Raw genomic sequence first — 23,955 nt, forward strand, 5'->3', positions numbered from 1 at the left:
TCAAATAAGACTGTAAATGGTTTATGACAGAGGATAAACTCAAATGCATAAAAACTAGGGTTTCTATCCTAAACATTGCTGTCTACTTTCAGATAACTACAAAGTGATTTTTCTAAGGAATGATTAAGCTGCCAGCAACAAGATCAATTTTTTTTTAAGATTTATTTTTTTAATTGGAAAGTCAGATATACAGAGAGGAGGAGAGACAGAGAGGAAGATCTTCCGTCCACTGATTAACTCCCCAGGTGAGCACAACGGTCAGTTCTGTGCCGATCCGAAGCCGGTAACCAGGAACCTCTTCCAGGTCTCCCACGCGGGTGCAGTGTCCCAAAGCATTGGGCCGTCCTCAACTGCTTTGCCAGGCCACAAGCAGGGAGCTGGATGGGAAGTGGAGCTGCCAGGATTAGAGCCGGAGCCCATATGGGATCCCAGGCGTGCAAGGCGGGGACTTTAACAGCTAGGCTATCGCGCCAGGCCCAACAAGATCAATTTCAACAGGCTTATGCAGAGGCTGCAAACTGACACTCCGGTACTGAGGCATCACCACTTCCACAGCTACACACAGTTAAGCATTAGGCTTTTTTTCTTTTTTAAGATTTATTCATTTTATTACAGCCAGATATACACAGAGGAGGAGAGACAGAGAGGAAGATCTTCTGTCCGATGATTCACTCCCCAAGTGAGCCGCAACGGGCCGATGTGTGCCGATCCAAAGCCAGGAACCTGGAACCTCCTCCGGGTCTCCCATGCGGGTGCAGTGTCCCAATGCATTGGGCCGTCCTCAACTGCTTTCCCAGGCCACAAGCAGGGAGCTGGATGGGAAGTGGAGCTGCCGGGATCAGAACCGGCGCCCATATGGGATCCCGGGGCTTTCAAGGCGAGGACTTTAGCCGCTTGGCCAGCCGCCGGGCCCAAGCATTAGGCTTTTTAAACATGAAGTCCCTCTTCAACCACAAAGAGTACAAGTTTTCATGTGTTGCTGTACACCTTCTTCTACCTATACAGGAATGACTAATTCCCCAGTCAGAAGGATATATCAAGAATAAACTCCTTGGGCCTGGCATGGTAGCCTAGCGGGTAAAGTCCTCGACTTGCAAGCACAGGGATCCCATACGGGCGCTGGTTCTAATCCCAGTGGTTCCACTTCCCATCCAGCTCCCTGACTGTGGCCTGGGAAAGCAGGCAAGGATGGCCCAGTCTTGGGACGTTGCACACACATTGGAGACCCGGAAAAGTCTCTTGGCTCCTGGCTTCAAATTGGCTCAGCTCTGGCTGTTGTGGTCGTTTGGGGAGTGAATCCGAGGACAGGAGATCTTCCTGTCTCACCTTCTCTCTGGATATCCGACTTTCCAGTAAAAATAAAATAAATCTTAAAAAAAAAAAAGAATAAACTTCTCAGGGAGGAATACAGATATAGACAGGCTCCTAAGCCCTGCCATTAGACTTGATTTGCTTAAGACCGTTTACAGAAACAGGTAAGATGTTACTTTTCCTTTGCTTTATCTAAAATATCGAATGCAATGAAATCTGAAACAGATGATATAGATGGCTCCTTCCAGAAGTACTACTGCCACTTTAGTTAAGTCAAATTCCTAAGCATGCAGTATAAAGCTGCTTTAATGTGAAGCCAAGAATAAGTGTAATTCAAAGAACAACGACATTTATTTAGCCCTTTTAGTTGAAGAAAGATAAAGAAAAAGGCAAAATTCCATCAATGGGAATTGTGTGTCCCATCATTTCTAAGGCAAACAAACTGTATTCTTTGTTCCACAGCCTGAACGTTTGCACTTCGAGAGTGGGCAGGTGAGGAGAACGGCTGGGGACCTGGGAAGGAGCTGGGAACTCTGAGCATTGAGGACAGCAGTGCTGCCCACTTCTTCAGGGGCATCAAAACGTAATTACTCAATTGCATTGGCACTACTCTGAGCAATCTTCCTTGCCCATAAGCGAGCTGATATAATTGAAGTAGTTTCTATTAGTATATACTAGGTAAGCCAAAGATACTGGAAAGCACAAAGAAAAGAAGAGTCCAAGAGGACAAGACATTTATCCTCTAAATTTTCTCTTAAAATGCATTCCCAACCCTAAGGGCTTCTTTTTAAAGAAAAGGGGAAAAAAATTTAACAGACTACTTCCGAGAGTCCTTTGGAATTTTTGGGTACAAGTTGTTGAAGGTTAGAATGTCTCTGAAGCCAGGGTTCTCTGGGTCTGTAGGAATTTGATTAAATTTTACTCACAGCAAGAAGAACAAGCAACAAAGTTTTCCAAACCAACCTGATAAGGAACTCGGTTTAGGGCTTCTAATCTACAGCAACTATAGAAATGATCAAAGTCAGCGGGAAATGGCATCCTTGCCATCTTAAAAGATAGGGTGGGGTCTCTCTTTCTCCCTCTTCCTCATTTAGCCGTCAAGTATGGTGGGAAGTAGAGTACTAGTCCAAATTCATCCATAAAGCTTCCAGGTTCCACTTACAGCAACTTTGGCAAAACAGAACTATGAGGCAGTCTGAGCTTTTCTCTCTTGTGGGCTAAACCTACCTTGTGGTAGAAAGGTTTTTATTTTCCTCAGAGGGTTCTTGGTACCTTCCCACTCGCTCTGTATTTCCCAGGCATTCCATTTCCCTCCTCCTAAAACCTCTCAACCTTCTAATCCCATCACAGAGCCCATTCTAATAAAACGAACTATACACCTGTAGTGCTGTAGTTTCCACAGGACCCTAAGGAAGGAATCCTGAAGTCTTTTTGGTCCTCATTCCAGCTCCACACAACAACACAAAAGTTTACCTATGGCTTAAAACCATGACTTCTTGGGAGATGTCCAGGGGAACAAAGACTTCAGAAGCCAATAGGCTAATGACAGTCTCTTACTACAGACCCTATCAATACCTGGAGGGCTCTGCTTTCAGGTCCAACTCAGGATCCATCAAGGGTAGGTGCCAATGGGATGAGAGGAACACATGTGTAGGCTCAATGCAATGATACAAGATATGTAAAATGGGGTACTGACTCATACAAAATCACCTCTGGCTCTTATATAACACTAAACATTGACTGCACATTTGTAATCAAGATCTGAAAAGTCATGCCACTGTTTGACAGAGAGAAGCTAGCATGAGGTCAAACAAAAACAAGCCAAAACAAAAATTCTAATCCAAAGTATGAATAAGACTGTCAAAGGCCAAAGTGTGCCAGTAGGAACGAGTGTGCAGTTGCTGTTATTTCAGAGCCTCTCCCCACCCCCCACAAACCAGCCAAGGCTTTCAGTTACGGAGGAGATGGGATTCCGAGGTAAACACAAGAGACTGTCACAATCCAGCCATGCTGCATCCCTTGTCCTGAATCATCTCTGTTCCACTGATAAACTTCAGGGAATATGCATCAAAATGATTATAGCTCTAACACGATATCCAAAGATAACTCAGTACTATTTTTCAGCAAGCATGGTGATAAAACAATGATATAAAATAGGAGAGATTTAATTAGAATTCCTCTGAAAATCTCAATGAAAAAAAAAAATCAAATTCTTTTTTTCCCCAAGCTTTCCCTCCCCTTGATTCTAGGTTTATAATGTTAAGCTCTTAATGACAAAAGAGCCAAGCTCACTTAGCTAGTTTACCAACAACACATCTACAGCAAATCACAGTCATATTTTGATTTTAACCAAGCATGACAGCAAGGCAACAGAGCAGCTTTCTAAACTACCAGAGCAGCAGCATGACCTTCCCTCCGCTGGCGTTAAATCAGCACTTCATAATCGCACAGGCTTCTGCCCATTTAGATGATCTCTCTATGCAGAACCGGCAGTCTAACACTGGCTCTCACACGCATTAAAAATCATCACTCTGCTACCCAACTCACTGTTCAGACGGGTCTTCTTGAATGCAGCCTTTATTACAACCTCCCTGCTGCTTCCTACACTGAAGGAAGACCATGTTTTTAGTCAGGAGTTCTTCTTTCTCCTTTTTTGTAATCAGGGGTCTTACCACAACCCTGATACTGTTATAAAGCTCAGTGCTTTATAACAGAAAAGCTTCTGGAAAACCCAAACAAAAGACACGTCACCCGGTGACGTCAGCCTATATACAGTTCTGTGTGGTCGCAGCACATAAGCAAATCCATTCTTGTGCCGTTTCTCGGAAAAGCTTTTCAGTAAATGCACTCATGCTGCTCCAGGAGCTCTTCTCTGCAACAAGCCGCCCATCTGCCATCAACAAGTTAAGACCAAGAGAACTAACGGCTGCGGAAAGGGGAGACTGAAGCTTTGATTAACCAGCTGAGTAGTTAGAGGAGGGGGAAATTAATAACTTGTATTCGAAACTGAATTAGGCAGATCAGAGGGGTTACAGAAAATGAAACCAATGCTTTCCAGAGGAGTATCTTAAGGAAACAAAACAACTCGCCTCGGTGGATTCAATTTTACTGAGCAAGCCTGGGACACAGAAAACAGGAAACTGGTGAAAGGCTCCTGCATGTTAGAGCCTTTTACAGACTCACTGCGTTGAGTCTAACAACCTCGACTGAATGCAGCCTCCAATGTGCTCAGAAGAATGGGTAAGTCTGCATTTTCCATGTCTTGCATGGTCAACAAGGAATCATGCTTTCTAAAATAAGCCACTGAATTCACATTTTATAAGAGAAATCACTGTCTCATTTTGAGATTTTGAAGTCTAGGTAAAAAAAAAATAGATTGCTGTTTTAATCTAAAATGTTTTAAGTTTGTTTTCCGTCATCAAACAAGGTTGATTCTTCTGCAGTAAATCAAAGATGAGTTATATGCAGTGAAACCTTTCGCCATAATGTTATGTTGTTGTTGTTGCTGTTTTAGTAGCCCATATGTTCTGCTGAAAAATATCCTCTCTTCCTGTTTTCCTTGTACTATATTCTGCAGGCTTACATTTCAAATGGCCATTAGGGGCCCCTATGCTGGCAGCAATATATGCAATGAGTATGGTTTTAAAAATGCTGCCTGCCCTGGGTATGGCGTGTCCACCCAAATGCCGCTGCGAGAAGCTGCTCTTCTACTGCGACTCTCAGGGCTTCCATTCAGTGCCAAACGCCACAGACAAGGGCTCCTTGGGCCTGTCCCTGAGGCACAATCACATCACAGAGATTGAAAGAGATCAATTTGTCAGCTTCAGTCAACTTACCTGGCTCCACTTAGATCACAATCAAATTTCAACAGTAAAAGAAGATGCTTTTCAAGGACTATATAAACTTAAAGAATTAATCTTAAGTTCCAACAAAATATTTTACCTGCCAAACACAACTTTTACCCAACTAATTAACCTGCAAAATTTGGACCTGTCTTTCAATCAGCTGTCATCTCTGCATCCAGAGCTCTTCTATGGCCTTCGGAAGCTGCAGACCTTGCATTTACGTTCCAACTCCCTGCGGACTATCCCAGTACGCCTGTTCTGGGACTGTCGTAGTCTGGAGTTTCTGGATTTGAGCACAAACCGTTTGCGAAGTTTGGCCCGCAATGGATTTGCAGGATTAATCAAACTGAGGGAGCTTCACCTGGAGCACAACCAGCTGACAAAGATTAATTTTGCTCATTTCCTCCGGCTAAGCAGTCTGCATACACTCTTCTTACAGTGGAACAAAATCAGCAACTTGACATGTGGGATGGAGTGGACCTGGGGCACTTTAGAAAAGCTGGACCTGACTGGAAATGAAATCAAAGCTATTGACTTGACAGTGTTTGAAACAATGCCTAATCTTAAAATACTCCTCATGGATAACAACAGGTTAAACAGCCTTGACTCCAAGATCTTAAACTCCCTGAGGTCGCTCAGCACTGTTGGCCTCTCTGGCAATCTGTGGGAATGCAGCCCCCGAATATGTGCTCTGGCCTCCTGGCTGGGCAGTTTCCAAGGTCGGTGGGAACATTCCATCTTATGCCACAGCCCTGACCACACCCAAGGAGAGGATATTCTAGATGCTGTCCATGGATTTCAACTCTGCTGGAATTTGTCAACCACTGTCACTGCCATGGCTACAACTTACAGAGATCCAACCACTGAATATACGAGAAGAATAAGCTCCTCAAGTTACCATGTGGGAGACAAAGAAATCCCAACTACTGCAGGCACAGCAGTTACTACCGAAGAACACTTTCCTGAACCAGACAATGCCATCTTCACTCAGCGGGTAATTACAGGAACAATGGCTTTATTGTTTTCTTTCTTTTTTATTATTTTTATAGTGTTCATCTCCAGGAAATGCTGCCCTCCCACTTTAAGAAGAATTAGGCAGTGCTCAATGATTCAGAACCACAGGCAGCTCCGATCCCAAACACGACTCCATATGTCAAACATGTCAGACCAAGGACCATATAATGAGTATGAACCCACCCATGAAGGACCCTTCATCATCATTAATGGTTACGGACAGTGCAAGTGTCAGCAGCTGCCATACAAAGAATGTGAAGTATAACACCCACCAGGCACCAGAACGCCCAGCAGATAAGTCACCTATGTTACATGCTAGGGGCTACATACATATCTAATTTTTACCAATGATGACATTAAGCCTAATTTTCCAAACCAAGTGGAGACTTAGTTTTTGAAGTGTTCAAGTATTTTTAATTTTTTTAAAATGAAATCATATTTTAAGTGTTAAATGAAGCAAAGCTCACATTAATTTGCACTCCTGTTGGAAAGTCTAAAAGTGCTTACTTCAAAATTAAGACATTTTATGTATGTAATTATATACTACTGTGTGTAAACATTTACACCAAAGTCTCCATGTGCTATTTTTTTTTCTACTGGAAACAGCTTGGAAAGAAACTATTGAGCAGAAGCAGATATGGATCAATACCTGTTTGACCACTGCTCTCCGTCCCACGCATCACAACTGGCTTGCTGCTTCAAAGGAGACAGCAAAGTTCTCTTGTATGGTAATTCGGTATTCACTCAAATTTCAACTCTACTGCCAGTGTGGGAAGTGTAATTTCATGTATGTTGAGACTGGTAAACATTACACACTCTTCTTTTAAGAGTTTTTGCCTGGGTTAGTAGATACTATCAAAGTCTACATCATGCTTATCAGGACCCTTTATGTAATTCTAACAAGCTGAGTGACTCTTTCATATATTTAAACAATCCAAGTGATTGTAAAAAGGTCTCTTTACAGTGAAATCAACACTAAATAATTATACCAACTTTTTAATCACACATTCCCACTTTCATTTGTGATGGACATGTTCATTGTTGCAGTTAGAAAACTATTTTAAATCAGCATTAAATTACCATTTTACTAATTAACTCACTAAATCCTGTATTTTCATTTAGATGTGGAGGCTAAGATTTAGAAATTTTGGAGAGAAAAAAAGATATGAAATCGTCAATTTAAGAACTTTGATATGCTTTCTTCAGTTTTAAAGTACACACACACACACACACACACACACACACACACACACACACAGTCTCACTCAATCCAGTCAATGATCAAAGACCCCTCAACAAAGGGGTTTAAACCTCTTTATTCTGACATTTCCTAATCTCCAAAACTCAAAAAGCCAAATTAAAAATAATTGGCTAGCAACAGGAAAAACATTGATTCTTATACTCTAAAGAAATCATTTAAAAAGCCACTTTATATTTGACAAAATTTAACCCTTCCACAAAGACACACATGAATATTTTAAGCATGGTTCCTTCCAAAAGAAGGGAACATATTACCGGGTGAATCTTACAGGAGAACACTCGACATGCCTATGCAGCCACACAGCGGCAGCTCAAAGGCAGCACAGAGGTAAGATGCTCAAGAGAAAAGGACAGTTTTTGAAACTGACTGCCAGGTTAGCCGAAGTTAGCAAGCTGCCGCAAAGAGTGATCACACACAACCCAAACCAACAGGGCAAGGCTCCACGTCCTGCAGCTGACAAGCAAAGAGGGGTGGTTCTCCAGTGTAAATATAAGCATTCCATGATTAACAAATGATAAAGATGCCACATTTTTCATGCAAAAAGGAACCAGGAGTAGTCCATTTTTTTCTAATTAGGATTTCTATCGGAAAACTAAAACATCTATCTAGAAGTTAGTTACCAATTCACACAGAATTTTTTTGTAAACAAGGTCTTACATATGTGGGGGTAAAAATAAACCCCGAAATTGGAGTTCTAACTTCATTTTACAAAAAACACGCATTTTAACCGTCATTTACTGTATGTAAAAAAAAAAAAAAAGATCACACAGATCTTTAGAGGAAATCACCACCATTAAATTTTTTTTAAATCTTTTCCTTAACATGAACCTTGACAAGATTTTCTTCATTCACGGCATACTTTCTTCTCAGGAATGAACTGTAAACATGTTAAAACTTCAATTTAACCCATAAGATTTAACCATATTTTTCTTATTTAATTCTGACATTACCTACATTTAAAGAAAATGTGCCTCAGCAAAAAGCCGAGAAGATCAGGAATCATGGTATAAAAGTCATCTATGCTTTTTCAGGGTGGGCAGATTAGTTTGGCAAAGCCTCGGCTGCGTTTAATTTAGTGGATCTTGAACAGCGAGGATTCTGTCTCTTGCTAAAGCAGACCCTGGGTATTCCTAGGTACAGACGGCAGAGTGTAGTGTACCAGCTCCCCACAGAGGGGCTAGAACACAGACCCCTATTACAAAGGAGAGCTCCAGGAACTAAATTTGACCGACTCTTTGATCAGGGGGAGCACAGTCATTTGTCAGATGACAGCTTTGTCACAATTCAACTGTATCCTGGGCACACGAGATTCTATCAACACGGAAGGATAAGTAGAAGAGTACCTCCCCCCCCCATTTCAAACCACAAGTAAAATTAACTCAAACTGAGTGTTGAAGGGTAAGGGACATTGACTGGGAATCTCCACACTAATCCCGAAGATGCAGTTAGCAAAATGGTCCACCAATTGGCAAGTCTTATTGTGTGTGGAAAAGAAAACCATTTAGTAATCTGGGGGACTGGCATAGCCACCATGACATGCTTTCCAGCTAATAACTGAATTTTTACCCTCCATTTTTCTGCTACTGTCCTCTGAGAAGTGAATGACAGTGCCAAATCAGCATTTCCCTCTGTCACCTAAAGCACAAACGTCCTTGTCTAATTGCAGAAGGAAGAATTCCACTTAATGTCTGTCTCAGCCTCAGTCTTCTATGCTCTCCCCGCTGGCTAGGGTCGAGTAGCAACGCTGCAGATCCTGGAGACATTAAACATCAGCACTTACAGCCACCAACACCCACACGGGGTGGGGGGGAGGTGAGGGCAAGGGGGGGTGGTAATTCTTTTCAGCATCATCATCAGTCCTTCATCTTCTAAGTGAGGAGAAATGACCACCACGAATAAGAATAAATCTCCATGGGAGAGAAAAACTAAGGAAGGCCATGATACTGTATCTACCTAAGAAATTGTAGTCAGTTTGAAATCATTTTATATTCATTTCTGTAGCTTGTGAGGCATTTCAATCACCTTTCTGAAGACAGAGCAGACTAGAAATCTGCAAAACTTACACAGAACGCTGAGGAGATCCCTCTGCCAACATCAGAGAAGCAAAGATCTGTACCAACACATTCAATTTCTTAATATGCCCAATTTAATTTCTGTATCAATTCAATGAATGGAATTCACTGAACTTCCTAACTCCAATAATTACTAAACCCATCTGCTTATTCTAATGCTAGTTACCAAGCGCTAGACTCCATCTTTCCAATAAAAATGAGCTCTATGTAGCACCAGGTCTGAATCCTCAAATTCAAAACAGACATATCATTTTCTTAAGGCAAACTTAAGGAAGGCCTACATGCAGCTGGGGGGAGAGGGAAGAGGGGGAGCTATAAATGCCCTTCTCGCCAGTGCACATGCTCACTCCCCTCTCACACTCACTTCCCTCCCTCCTCTATATGAAGTACAGCTATCAATATAAATTTTTTAAATAAACTTTTTAACAGATGACTTACATGATCCTTTTTCCTAATCTAGCAATACAGTGAAGGACCTATTACAAAAGTCCATTCTGGGACACAATTTTCCATGTTGCTGGCTAAAGTGCTTGAGCCAGAAACAATAAATAACAAGATGGTAAGATCATGGATAGGTAAATATTTCTCTAACCTGGGGCAAACTGGCAAACTCATATACTTGAATAAGGCCAAAACCAATAGAAAATGACTGTTGAAGCTTTTCCTTCTGCTACTTGCAGATATGTGGAAACTTCCGCAACTCTTTCAATTAACCTCCTCCTCCTTGGTGAATTTTTTAAAGTCTGATCTATGGAATGTTTGGTAAACTTTCCTAATAACACTGAGACTGCAAACTCAAACCACAGCTCCCACACATATTGTGTTCAATCACCTTCAAGAGCCATTTGGGAATGGGGAGGGGGGATGGCGGGAGGGGAACAGCTAAGTTGGGATAGGAGAAAATATTACAGGGGAGACTGGAAGGGGGGCGGGAACAAAGCGCAGTGTACAGCAAAGTTTTGTTATTAAAATTGTGTATACTGTAACAGTGAATGTCTCTTATTTAAAAAAATATTCCTTGCTAACTTATCAACTCTGACATGTGAAACTTGAAAAGCTATTTGTTACAGATACAGACATCTGAAATGAACAGTTATTTTGTACTGTGTTTCTCTATAATGCCAACTGTGTCAGCTGAAAGGGGGACAGCTAATCACTGCCTGTCTTCCTTTAGAGAGAAGCAAGTAGAGGTAGGGTAAGTATCATGTAATGGCCAACAGCTGTCAAGTAGGAGTTCTGGGCTTGGAAATGGGCGCCCGAGTCCACATCCCGGCCCCAGGGAACTGCCTAAGCAACTTCATTCCCTGTTCCTAACACAAAGCAACTTGGCTTCTAAGTCGGGATGCGTTAGCAGACAGCACAGTGGCACCTCACACCCAATTCCTGGAAGGAGATACTCAGGTGCCAATCACACTGAGACTACTAGGAATCTCATATGATCTACTCTACCCCACATGTAAGATTTTAACCTGGGGCCCTGGAATAGGCAATACCCTCCAACAGGACGCTATGCCTGGGAAGTACTAGGGCAGAAAGTGTCATGGCTCCCAGCAGCAGTCTGCTATACTTGCCAAATGCACTTTGTGTTTCTCCACTCCCATGGCAGCATAGTAGGGCCAGTGGGAATAAACAAAGCCTTCCTTTTCCCAATGTCCAGATGTGCCGAGTTCCCCTGCCAAGCATCATAGCAGTTTGTTAACAAAGAGGCAGGGAGACACAGCACAAGATTTCACTGTCAAACTCTTCCCAGATGCATGAGAGACACAGATGACAGTGGTTTAAATGGTAGAGGAACAAATACCAAATTTTGTAGAATTAAAGGGAGTTTATTAATAAATTTTAAAGGAGTTTAATTTATGATTTTCACATATTTTAATTTTAAAATCCCATGTTAAATATAATCTGACTTCTTTAAAAGCTATTTTAATTAATTTTGCCTAGGTGTTTACAGCATTTATGCCATTTAAATATATAATACATTTTTTTCAAGCCCTGTTTGAAGTGTTTTTTTTTTTTCTTTCTTTCTTAAAATATATTAAACCAGCTGGGTGCTCAAGTCTCCTTCAGACAAAATGTATCACAAGCTGCCTTTTACAAATAGAGAGGGGGAAAAAAGGAAAACCTCAAGCTACCCCAGAAATCTCCCCTTTAGTATGAATTTGACCTTCCTCTTCACCAGTTAACATTTTGGGAACACTCTGAAAGAAGAGCTTCAGTCTTCCATTCCAAAGGGAAATCTCCAAAGACAAATATCATGAGGAATGTCATCCTGTAAAACTCACAAATGTAACATCCCATGTCTCTGCACATGGAGGCCCAGACGCAAAGGCTACCCCAATGGCTCACACACGGGATCAAGTCTGAAAGCTGCAGCTCAGAGACAACTCCTAAAGTCTTTTTACAGCTTTTAAGAATTTACCAAGAGTCCTGGGTAACAACGTTATACACATTAGCTTTACTGAATATTCACCGACAACTGTGTTTAAAACGTAAGAATATCATCTTCAGTCCATGCTATATAAATCAAAAAGGAGACAAAATCTCCATGTTGTTTTTCTGTAGTACCATACAGAAACTTTATAGCCATTTATATTAGCCAACCTGTCCCATCACCAGAAGGACCAAAACATTCCTCTTCCTCTGTCTACTTGTGATTAACAAAATCATTCATTTCTCATGTCCTAGCTGCTAACCCCTGGTTAGCTAACTGATCAGTACCCCAAAACACAGCATATGAACTACTTCCATCTACTCAGTGAAGGAAACCTAGAGTAACACCTCTGCTTTAAAGATAAAATAGGACATCAAATAATCAAAAACATTCTCAATTCCATTCTATGGTGTGTTTCAGAGGAATGAAGAACCTCTTGAAATCACTGTAGCATTGGGTATTGAATTCAAAGATGCCACCAAATCCTACAAAGTTTTTGGTAATGCACAAAACAATGTTCATATACCTTCACAGAGAATAATATCGTTATTTCTAGGACACACCAATTTGGCCCTAATCTTGTCGGTCAACCAGCAGTTAAGAGGTTTGCTCCACGCTTGAGCATGTAACAACCTCAGACAAGTTTTCGACCTCTCTATGTCTTACACCCTTCATTCCTAAAATGAAATTGAGTAGTAGTAACCACAGAGGGGTTTTATTCATATGAAGTTCTGAAGCTGGCAAATGCTCAAAGAGGTTTGTCATTATTAGTACCAATATGTAGACAATGAAATGCTCCAGAGAATGCAATCACACATTAAAGATATGATTCACATGTTACTCTCCTAAAACTCTATTTCCTGTTTATTTTTTCATAAAGTTAATATGCAGTGTCCAAAATGAGGAGTGATAAATCAGCCAACTTTCAAGAGTTTAGTCATACTTTGTACATCTATTAATTATTATTTTCAAATAACTGACCACATGGGGCTGGCGCTGTGGCATAACAGGCTAATCCTCCCACCTGTGATGTCAGCATCCCATGTGAGCACCAGCTCTAGCCCCAGCTGCTCCACTTCTAATCCAGTTCCCTACTAATGTGCCTGGGAATACAGTGAACAACAGTCTAATTCTTTGGGCCTCAGCACTCACATGAGACCCGGAAAAAGCTCCCAACTCTAGACGAGCCCATCACCAGCACTGCAGCCATTTGGGGGAATGAACCAGTGGTAGATGAAACATCTGTCTCTCCCCTCTATCCCTCTCTAATTCTGTGTTTCAAATAAGTAATTAAATCTTTTTTTTTAAAGTGACAATATGATCTCACAAGTTATCTGCTTTAGAAACTTTAGTATCAGAGATAATATTATTCTGGATTGCCTTTAGGAATCAGGGATAAACTTCTAAAAGCATAGAAAGCACAACTCAAAATTCCTTCTGGGTGAAATAGTCACTTAAAATCAAGCAGTGCCTCTTTTCCTTGTCCAATAAAAATAAGTAACTGCATCCTATTACCATAAATGGATACTGGTTTTTTTCCCCTCAAAAGTCAGTAATTTCACTAACGTCTAAGCTTCTGACGACTACATTTAAGGTCAACGTACACGGCTGAGAATTAAGGATCACCATTATGTGCATTTTGGCTTAGAATAATGGATATCAGTTCTATCGTATGTAACCTTAAGAAGTAACCCTTTCAATTGTGGTAGATTTGGCTTCAAGCAAGATTTGCCAGAATTACTGAGGGATGCAGACAAGGAAAGCATAAGAATCTGAAAGTATGAGGATGGACAGTGCACACAGGAATGTTTTAAGACAGCTAGATGGTGGTCCTCTACATGAACAAAATCTATCCAACATGGAACTTGCTCAGAATAAGAATGAAACACACACTTTCAATCTCATCAGAAATGTGTAGATGTCTAGTCCAGACTGCTCAAAACAAGAATTCCTCTAATCTTGTCATTCCAAAATTACAACAGTTTATTCAACCAATAATATCATTTAATCTCCTAAACCAACTATAAGTTTTCTCCACTTTTCCTGCATCTCTTGACCTTGAATCTGTTTCCTGCTTCTAAGAGCTTCCAAAATTACAAAGCTGCTGAGAAGAAACCATTTAGTTACAATATATCAACTCTTGGACATCTACCTTCTAAGAAAGTCTGTAATTTACAAAGTATTCCTGAACTCTACATAAGTACTTATCAGCTGCAAACAATTCCATGAATTTGGGAAATATAATTAGAAATAACTAGGGCTGACATCATGCCACAGAGGGTTAAGCAACTGTTTGCAAAGCCAGCATTCCATACCAGACCACTGGCTGGAGTCCCAGCTGCTCTGTTTCTGATCCAGCTCCCTGCTAATGTGCTAAGAAAGCAACAGTAGATGATTTAAGGGCATGGGGTCACTGTCACCCACCTGGCCGTTCCTGGCTCCTGGCACCAGCAATTGCAGCCATCTGCAGAGTGAATCAGTGAATGGAAGTTCTTGTCACTCTGCTTTTCAAATAAAATAAATCACAAAAACAGAATCACTGGCTCAGAGCCACCTGGCAATTGGATATTGAGGGGGAATACAAAAATCAGAGCTGGCGTAGTTAGCATTCACTAATGTCAATTACCACTCAACGGTGCACACTAAAGTTAGGGCTGGGGCTTACCTGGCAGGGCTAGATTACAGTATTTATGAACGATCACTGAAACAGGTGAAATGTAATGCTAGGCTGAACCATGGCACTAACCAGCATGCAGGAGAACTGGATCTGAAGGCAGATTCTCTGGCAGATGTGTGGGCACATCCCTGTGATCTGCAATTTCAGCTAGTTCACTTGGAGCTGGGAGAGGTTACAGGCTAAGCTTTGCATGATCATGGAACCCCCAACACTCATGGGTACGGGAACTGAGTAAAGGCTGGGTTGGCCTATGCTGCAGCATCCACAGACACACCACCCTACTCTTCACAAAAGAGTGAGCTCCCAAATACCTATACACAGGTTTCAGTACAAAACACTAGTACAATAAGTCTATGGTTTGATAAAAAGAGATTAAGACCTGAACAAAGTGCAAATTTTTAGGAAGCAAACCAAAACAGGCTTAACACAGTGCTGATTTCCTCATTGCTATTAAAAGGTCAATGAACAATTTCATGTGGCTCACACTGTACCTAAAGACAGGAAATACAGGAAGTGGTTGGTTAACTTTTGTGGTTAAGATATGAAAACTAAAACCACTCATTGCTTTTGATCATGTAACAGAGGCCCAATGCCTTTTCTTTCTGAAATGGAAATCATTTGTCAATCTCAAAAAGAGATCAGCAATGCTAGGAAAAAGCCATCATACTACACATCCAATAGAGTAAGAAACTGCTCTTCCTACGCATGATGACAGCATTACATAAGCAACCGTTTCTAATGAGTGATATCTATGGAGAGTAAGTAGGAACAGCACGTCATAACAGAAGAGACACACAAAATGCCTACACAGATGATCTGTGGAATTTTCTTTTACTAGGCCTACTGGGAAAAACCAATTTTGCCCTTAAAACCCTTCCTTCTAATTTCACTGTACCACCTAATTTCTAAATTTTAGACTGCTGCAGTGTGAGGAGTTTACTCAAGCACTCCTTCCTTTTACATCTTCCGCTTCAGTAATGTCTGGGTGGCCCACTCACTTAGTATTTCTGCCTGTCTTTTCATACTTGGGGCCTCTCAAACATTTACTTGGTTCACTTAAGTCTGCATACGAGCATGTGTTCAGACCTGAGTACATGTGTCCAGATGGAGGAAAATCGAAGCACACAGCCCAAAATTAGGACAAATCAGCCCCTATTATTCATTAAAAAAAAAAAAAAAAAAAAAAAAAAAACAAAAAACATTATCTAGTGCATTTCTTCTCAAAGAAAAAAAAAAAAGAACAAAATCTTGGCTCCATCCTCTGATTTTTGAGTCTTGTACTGGTCCCCTTTATTTTAAAAAAGAAATCACTCATTTAAATGTATATAGACTCACATTCAGTACCTGCATTGAGAAATTTGTATTTCAATAATATGAAGATATCCACACAAATTCTGCAGATGTGGCTATAAATAAACACAAAATAAACATTCTTCAAACCATTTACAAGCACAGAAATCCTGCAGGTGTGATGTCAGTGAGAATCGTGAAAGAAAGGGTTATCACAGACTGCGACAGAAGGAAGGGTTCTGAAAACCTCCCCTGAGCCAGCTCAGTGCCCAGGCTTCTTCCACACAGCCAAGTCAAATAAATATAGATCCTGAAAAACCAAAATGGTCTGTAGAATAATGTCTTAAAAACCTAAAAGTAATAAGACAATCACTACCTTACATTCAAACATGGTATTTTTGCAAAGAAGTCAGTCTGAATTTGAAACATGTCAATTTATACGAACGTCTAAATTTGAAATGTGAAATTCTTTCCTTAGAACACCAAACTGAAAAGTCCTTTCTCTTTTACAGCAGATATAAAATAACCTCATATAAACTATTTAATCTGCTTCCACGATTGCATAATGTTAAGTTTCTACAATAAATCACTTATATATCTCTACTGTTCTAATTTATAACTTAACTCTGTAAGAGACAGAGTGTGTGTATGTAACCTAGGGTGGAAAGGCATCTACAACCTAAACAGGAATCTCCCTCCTAACAAAGCAAACGATAAATACACAAAGCCTTGGATGTACATGTTTGACCTAGCAATAGGATATACATTTCTAACTGCACACCCTGCATCCCAGTGCCTGGGTTCAAGTCCTGGCTCCATTCCCAACAACAGTTTCCTACTTATGTTCACTTAGAGGCAGGTGTTGGCTCACTGCCACTTAAGAAGCAGACACAGACTGAGTTTCAGGCTCCTGGCATCAGATTGGCCCAATCCTGGCTGACTGCTAGCAGGCATTTGGGGAGTGAACCAGTGTAAGAAAGCATTCACTTCACACTCTTGCCTTCCAATAATTTTTGCTTTTGTTTTATATCAAGTGCTATCTAGTTTATTTTAAAACATTTGATTTTTAAAAATTACCTAGGGGTCAAGATGATGGCTCAATTTGCTAATCTTTCACCTGCAAGCACGGCATGCCATGTGTGCACCTATTTCTATCCAGTTGTTCCACTTCTCATCCAGCTCCCTGCTTATGGCCTAGGAAAGAAGCAAAGATGGCCCAAAGCACTGAGATCCTATAACCACATCAGAGAGCTGGAAGAAGCTCATGTCTTTGTTTTTGGCTCAGTTCCAGCCACTGAGGCCATCTGGAGAATGAGCCAGTGGACGGGAGATCTTTCTCGCTGCTCCCTAATTCTCTATAAACCTGCCTATAAAAATAATCTTTTAAACTTATCCATTTATTCAAAAAGTAGCATGGCAAAGAAGTTTTCTGTTAACTTACTCCCCTAATGACTGCAACAGGTGCAGCTGGAGCAGACCAAATGCAGGAGTCAGATACTCCATTTTGGTCTCCAATATGGGCAGCAGGAATCCAAGCACTTGAACAATCATCTGTTGCCTTCCAAGAGCATTAGAAGATGCAGGATCAGAAGCACAAACGAGCCAGGACTTGAACCAGGCATCCCAATATTGGGTGTGGGTATCCCAAGGGGTAGTTAACAGAGTTACAGAAGTAGGCACCACACATGCCTGATACAATTTATTTTAAACAGCCATGTACAATACCAAAAGACAAAAGACAGCAATTAGTAGAAAGTCATTTAATTGCTTAAATACACCTACAGAGGAAACTGGCACTGTGGCAAAGCAGATAAAGTTGCCATATGTAATGCCATGCTGGGATCCCAAATGGGCAAGGTTTCCTATCTTGGCTACCCTGCTATCTTGCTAATAGCCTAGAAGCAGCACATGACGGTTGAAGTGCTTGAGCCCCTGCTACACAGGGGAAGAAGCCTGGAAAACTGATTCCTAGTTTTGTCCTGGACCAAGCCTGGCTAATGTGGCTATCCAGGGATTCCAATAGTGGATTTTCTCTCTCCCTATCTGTAACTTTTGCCTATCAAATGAGTAAAACCTTAAAAATAAACAAACATAAAAATCTTCAGAAAAAAAAGATACCAACATGAAAAAAAACGGGAACAGAATGTGGATATATATACCTCATAGAAGTACAAATACCATAATTTCAAAGTATATACAATTATTTGAACTCAGCAGTGGTCAAAAGAAGTACAAACCAAAGTAATAATGGGTACTGGCTTCATGCCCATCAGACCAGAACAATTTAAAACAACATGTAATGATGGAGAAGACACAAGAGGAGTTATTTTTCTTACACTGACAAGGTTAGTCTTTTGTGGAAAACATCAATACTCACTCAAAGATAAACAGTTATGTGGCATTTAATCCAGAAATCCCAATGAAATAATGCCCAGACTCTAACACATAGCAGTAATACTACCAGGGGTAAGTGGATGAAATCACCACTTGGATCAACTGCAATCCCATATTGGAGTAGGTAGCATTGAGTCCTGCCCCACTTCCAGTCCAGCTTCCTGCTAAAGTGCAGAAACAACAGGCAGTGGTAATGTCCACGTACTTTGTCCCTGAAAGTCTAATGGGAGATTCTGATGAATTCCAGACTCCTTGTTTCAGCCTGGCCCAGGTTACTGCTGGCATTTAGGAAGAAAACCAACAAATGGAAGAGAGAACCAGTGGACAGATCTTTCCCTACCTTTTAAAAAAAAAAGAAAAAAACCGTAAATCTTACAAAAGGATACATCCTTAATATTCACTGCAAAAGTTTCATGGTTATGGGGGGAAAAGTTTTATTCTTTTTAAGAAAACGCTCAAAGCATACTAGAACAGAATGTTCAAATGATTTATGATGTGTCCACACTATGAACTATTATTCAGCATTAAGAAAAAAAAATGATTGAGGTAAAACAGAAAACCTGAATGGACTTCCATAATGTAATCGCTAAAATAAGATGTAGGCTTGCAAACCAAGATCCTATTTTGATCCAAACACTTCCCCAAAGCAGAAATATAGAAATCTGTACCATGACAGGAGGCTTTTTTTTTTTTTTTGATGGAGGGGAGTAGCAAGAATGTATCACTTGAGCAGAAGGAAGTACTATAGTGTACATGACAAGCTACTAACACTGGTTTATCTGAAAAGGATGTAAATGAGATGGCAAAAGAAAGAAAAGAAAAAGACATGGCAGGAATAAAAGTCTCATTCATGGAAAATCTACACCTATATAAATTTACACATTTTGTATAGTTGTACCTATTAAACTCGACTATATTACATAGGAAACATTCACAGAGGCTATTCAAAAAGAACTACAGTAAAAAATAGTCATTCAAGAGCCACTGGGTCTTGAAAAGGAAAGTAAGTGACAACTATGTCTACCTTAAAAATAACAAAAGCAGGGCCCAGCGCAGTGGCCTAGCAGCTAAAATCCTTGCCTAGAACATGCCAGGATCCCATACCGGTTCTGATCCCAGCGGCCCTGCTTCCCATTCAGCTCCCTGCATGTGGCCTGGGAAAGCATGCAAGGAAGGCCCAAAGCCTTGGGATCCTGCACCCACTTGGGAGACCTGGAGGAAGTTCCTGCCTCCTGGCTACAGATCAGCTCAGCTCCAGCTGTTGCAGCCACTTGGGGAGTCAATCAACGAACAGGAAGATCTTCCTCGCTGTCTTTCCTTCAATCTGTATATCTGACTTTCCAATAAAAATAAATCATAAAAAAATAATAAAAGCAGAAAATATGAAGCATGAAGGCAGTGAAGAGGATACAATGGAGAAACATGGGGAATCACTGTTCTAGTACACTGCCCAACAAAGAGGCAGGAGTACAGGCCCCAGTAAAGCCTGCAAGCAGAAAATATACATCTGGATAGAATGGATTTTGCCATTAGCTCACAGACTGCCAGCTAAGGCTCATTTTCCTGGGGATGTGCTGATGTATAGTTGAAAGTATTACAACATTCCCCTCTCCTCACTCAAGTAACTAAGGTTCATGACAGACCCAGAAGAACTCTAAAGAATCCTGATGTGGAATTACAACACTACTAACAGAGCAGTACTCACGTTAACCTGGTGTATGTACATTAATTTTCTCTCCTGTTTAAGAGACAGAACCCCAACAATGATAATGGAATTCACCATCACCCACAGGCAAAGTAGTATCATGTATCATGGCAACTACATGTCATGATCAATGGAACAACCTTCAGAGACGTGAGGTGAAATGACTCAGTGGCCCAGTGGTCAGAGGTTGGACACATTATTATGACCAGGACAGGAGGAGATACTCCATGATAAAGATGCCTAACAAAGACAGTGAGAAAGGCAATGCTGTCTATTCTCTCTGGTCATCTGTGACATGCTCTAAACAGAACACAGTTGATAAGACCATTCTGCATTTCTACTTCACGGTTGACACTGCAATGCATGTTATCTATACTGACATCAGTTGGCTCATGGCAAGGAGCACCTCTTACGTATTTACTGCATGGTTTCTTCCTGGCACTCACCATGGCACCTTTCACCATGTCTTTAAATAATGCTCAGTATCCCTTAACATGAGTATAAAAACTCATACCCGACTCAAGCTAGAAAACAGAAATACAGCATCATCAAAACCAACTGACAAGACATGACTGAGGTTTTTTTGATCATTTTTTTCTACAGTGGAAAATACTACATCCATATAGTCTTTTGTACTCCAAGATCACAGAACATCAATCAAAACTAAAAGAACAACAAATGGACTGGCTTTGTAGTGTTGTGGGTTAAGTTCCCTCTATGTACCAGGCATCCCACACAGGCACCTGTTTGTGTCCTGGCTACTCAACTCATGATCCAACTCCCTACTAATGTACCTAGCAAAAAGTGAAAGAAATGAACTCACATGGGAGACCTGGAAAAAAGCTCTGGCTCCTGGCTTCAGCCTGGCCCAGCCCTGATATTCTGGCCACTTGGGGAGTAAATTAGTAGATGGAAGACAGATTTCATTTTCACTTTCTGTTGCTCCCTCTATCTCTGTTAACTCTTTCAAATAAATAAAAACAAATCCTTGAAATTAAAGCAAATAAGGAAAGAAGGACAGACAGGCAAAAAAGGTTTATAGTCAAGAGGCAAGGTCAGGAGCTAACGACCAGAAAAGTTACGTTATACAAAAACCAAGAGAGACTACAGTGAAACAAAAAAAATCTTCAGCTATTACATGAATCACAACTTTACAGCATAAAAGATGTGAAACAGTAATAAACTAGTGAATTGTTATGAGACCTGACAACTTAAACATTTGAAAAAACACACTGAATGCTAATGGCTATATAGACAATACACTAAAATGCAACATTATTAATTAATTATTTGTTAAATAAAAGCATCTTCAATATTACACAGTCAATAACTCAGCACCTAGCCTAAGGCCATGAACAAGGCAAATAATTACATTCCAGATGGGTGGCCTTACAATGCTGACAGCATTCTAAGAGACTACAGGGCACAAGACAAGCATCTGAGTTTATCTAAGAAACCAAGAAAGCATTTTGCTTTCTTTGGTGGTAAAATGCAGAGGTTTTGATCAAACAGAGGGTTATAGGATCAAATTTAGTGGCTGTAAGAATAAGCTAAACAATGCTTAACTCATTATTTAAGTAAGAAAATCACAGTAAAAGTAAATTACATTAAAGCTTATTTCACAATCAAATAATACAACTCTAAATGCAGGATTAAAAGCAACACAGCAGCAGGCATTTGATCTAGCAATTAAGAAATCATATCCCACACTTAAGTGCATGGCTCCAGGTCCTGGCTCCAGCTTCCTGGTACTGTGCACCCAACCACCTGGACTGCATTCATGGCTTTGGTGCCTGCCCAGACCCAACAGTTGTGGACTCTCGGAAAACAAACCAGTAGATGGAAGCTTCTCCCTGTGTCTCACTGCCTCTCATGTTATTTTAAAACTGTATTGTTTTGCGTAATCTGTATTGTTGTGTAATCTGTATAGTGTAAACTGTATTGTTGTGTGTAATCTGCTGTATATACATAAAATATTTCTGGAAGAAAATACTAAACTATAACGAGAGAAAAATGGATAGCACAAACAGTGGGACTTCTTGCTATGTTCTCTTTTGCACCCTTTCAATTTGGGATCAGGTAAATGTTTTAGCTGTATTCAGAATTTTTAAAACAAACTTATATCTGGTACAAAGAAGTAAAAAGGACCTCAGTTCAACAAGAGATTGCTTCAAAACAGGAAAACTAGGACAGAAATGAAAAACTGCCATTTTATGCTGACTTTATGTTATCATTTCTGAAACAACAGATCATTAATCCAATAAGCCAATCTGCACACAACATCTGAAGACAACTGTTCACATCCCAGGGGAGAGTAATGTCAGCGAGCCCACATGCATGATTCAAAGTCGGCCCAGCCTAACTGTGAAATTTTTTTCCTGTAAGATCTTTGTTCCTTTAGAGTTCTAACGAGAGATGAATTACAGCATGAAAGGCGAAAGGCCCCTTTTATATCTCACAATTACTATTCCTGACATTCTTGCAATACTACACAGGTAAGCCTATCTTACGCTTTAGAAGGTTCAACCAGCTTTAAGAGATGTAAATTCTCCTAAACAATGAATTAATACCTTTACAAAATAAATATTCTTAAAAACCAGAAGTCTTTATTCATAATATTTTTTCTTAGGATTGTTTTTTTAAAAAAACAGAAAATATAAACACCTTAAAGAAAATATATGAATGAGTACACTATTCAAACAAAAAAATTTGATTCAAATGCAATAATCACATAAATTCAAAATGAGTAAAATAGAATAACAGAGACTACACAGAGACGCAAAACGAGCCTCAATTCACAAAATAAGCATTAATAATCAGAATCTCGATTCCTCCCACCATATAACTCAGAATTAAAGATAAAGAAATATGTGGGGCCTAATTAAAATACACATTTCAAGAGCAAAGAGAAGGCGATTAAAAATCTGGGCAAGATATTTCAAGAAAAGCAGAGAACAATAAAATAAATGTAGCAGAACAGTCAACAAGGATAGACTTGCTAAAAATTAATATAATCTTTGGATATTAATACTAGAATGCACACAGAGAAAAGGACTCTCAATGTACCTGACCACTGAGGAAAGAGGGGAGATGCAAAGCAAGGAAGAAAGCAAATTAAGTTCTTTCAGAAAAATGAAAAACTCAACTGCTCTTTGAAATCCCAGCAAATAGTTTTACATCGGGCCTTGCAAGATTGACCTAAACAAATGTAAAGTAAATGATTGCAGTATTGATAAAACAGTGGTCAGCCCCACACAACTCTCCCTGCAGCTAACCTTTCATCCTCACTCCCAACTATTAGGTACCAGAACAGTGTCTTTCAACAGAAATCTAAATCTAACCGTTAAATCAGCCACGATGCCATCAACCTGTATGTATTACTAAGCATATAGAACTACTTCTGGAAGGAAAAGAAGGCTTAAAATTAAGATTTAATTACCTAAGAAGAAGGAAGGAAAAAAAGTAAGACATCCAATCTCAAAGGCAATTAAAAAAAAAAAAAAAAAAAAAAGGATGGCTAAATCCTGAATGTCCAAGGATCTCGGATCACATATGGCATTGGCTGTGTCCTGGCTGCTGCACTTCCAATCTAGCTCCCTGTTTAGAGCCTAGGAAGGCAGCAGAGCATGGCACAAAATCTTGGGAAACTGCACCATTGTGGGAGATCTGGAAGAAGCTCCTGGCATCTGATTCTTGCCTTTGGATCAATTCAGCTCCGGCCATTACAGGCATTTGGAGAGTGTACCAGCAGATGACAGATCTTATTGTCTGTCCTTTTCTCTGTATAACTGCCCTTCCATGGGCCCGGCGGCCTGGCCTAGCGGCTGAAGTCCTCGCCTTGAAAGCCCCGGGATCCCATATGGGCGCCGGTTCTAATCCCGGCAGTTCCACTTCCCATCCAGCTCCCTGCTTGTGGCCGGGGAAGGTAGTTGAGGACGACCCAATGCATTGGGAC

At 40.4% G+C, this 23,955-nt stretch overlaps 2 protein-coding genes across 2 annotated transcripts in view; one reads left to right on the top strand and one right to left on the bottom strand.

Annotated features, from left to right (window-relative positions):
- Positions 1-23,955, bottom strand: part of CTNNA1 (catenin alpha 1) — a 153,543-nt gene that overhangs the window by 46,399 nt on the left and 83,189 nt on the right. The gene's annotated exons all lie outside the window — the stretch shown is intronic.
- Positions 4,882-7,977, top strand: LRRTM2 (leucine rich repeat transmembrane neuronal 2; the record flags this gene model as incomplete). The annotated part of the gene is made up of 1 exon (XM_004586456.2): positions 4,882-7,977. A coding segment is annotated over one exon (1,554 nt), but the record flags the coding sequence as incomplete, so codon positions are not given.

The sequence above is a fragment of the Ochotona princeps genome, chromosome 19, assembly GCF_030435755.1.
Source record: "Ochotona princeps isolate mOchPri1 chromosome 19, mOchPri1.hap1, whole genome shotgun sequence".
NCBI classification, from domain to species: domain Eukaryota; kingdom Metazoa; phylum Chordata; class Mammalia; order Lagomorpha; family Ochotonidae; genus Ochotona; species Ochotona princeps.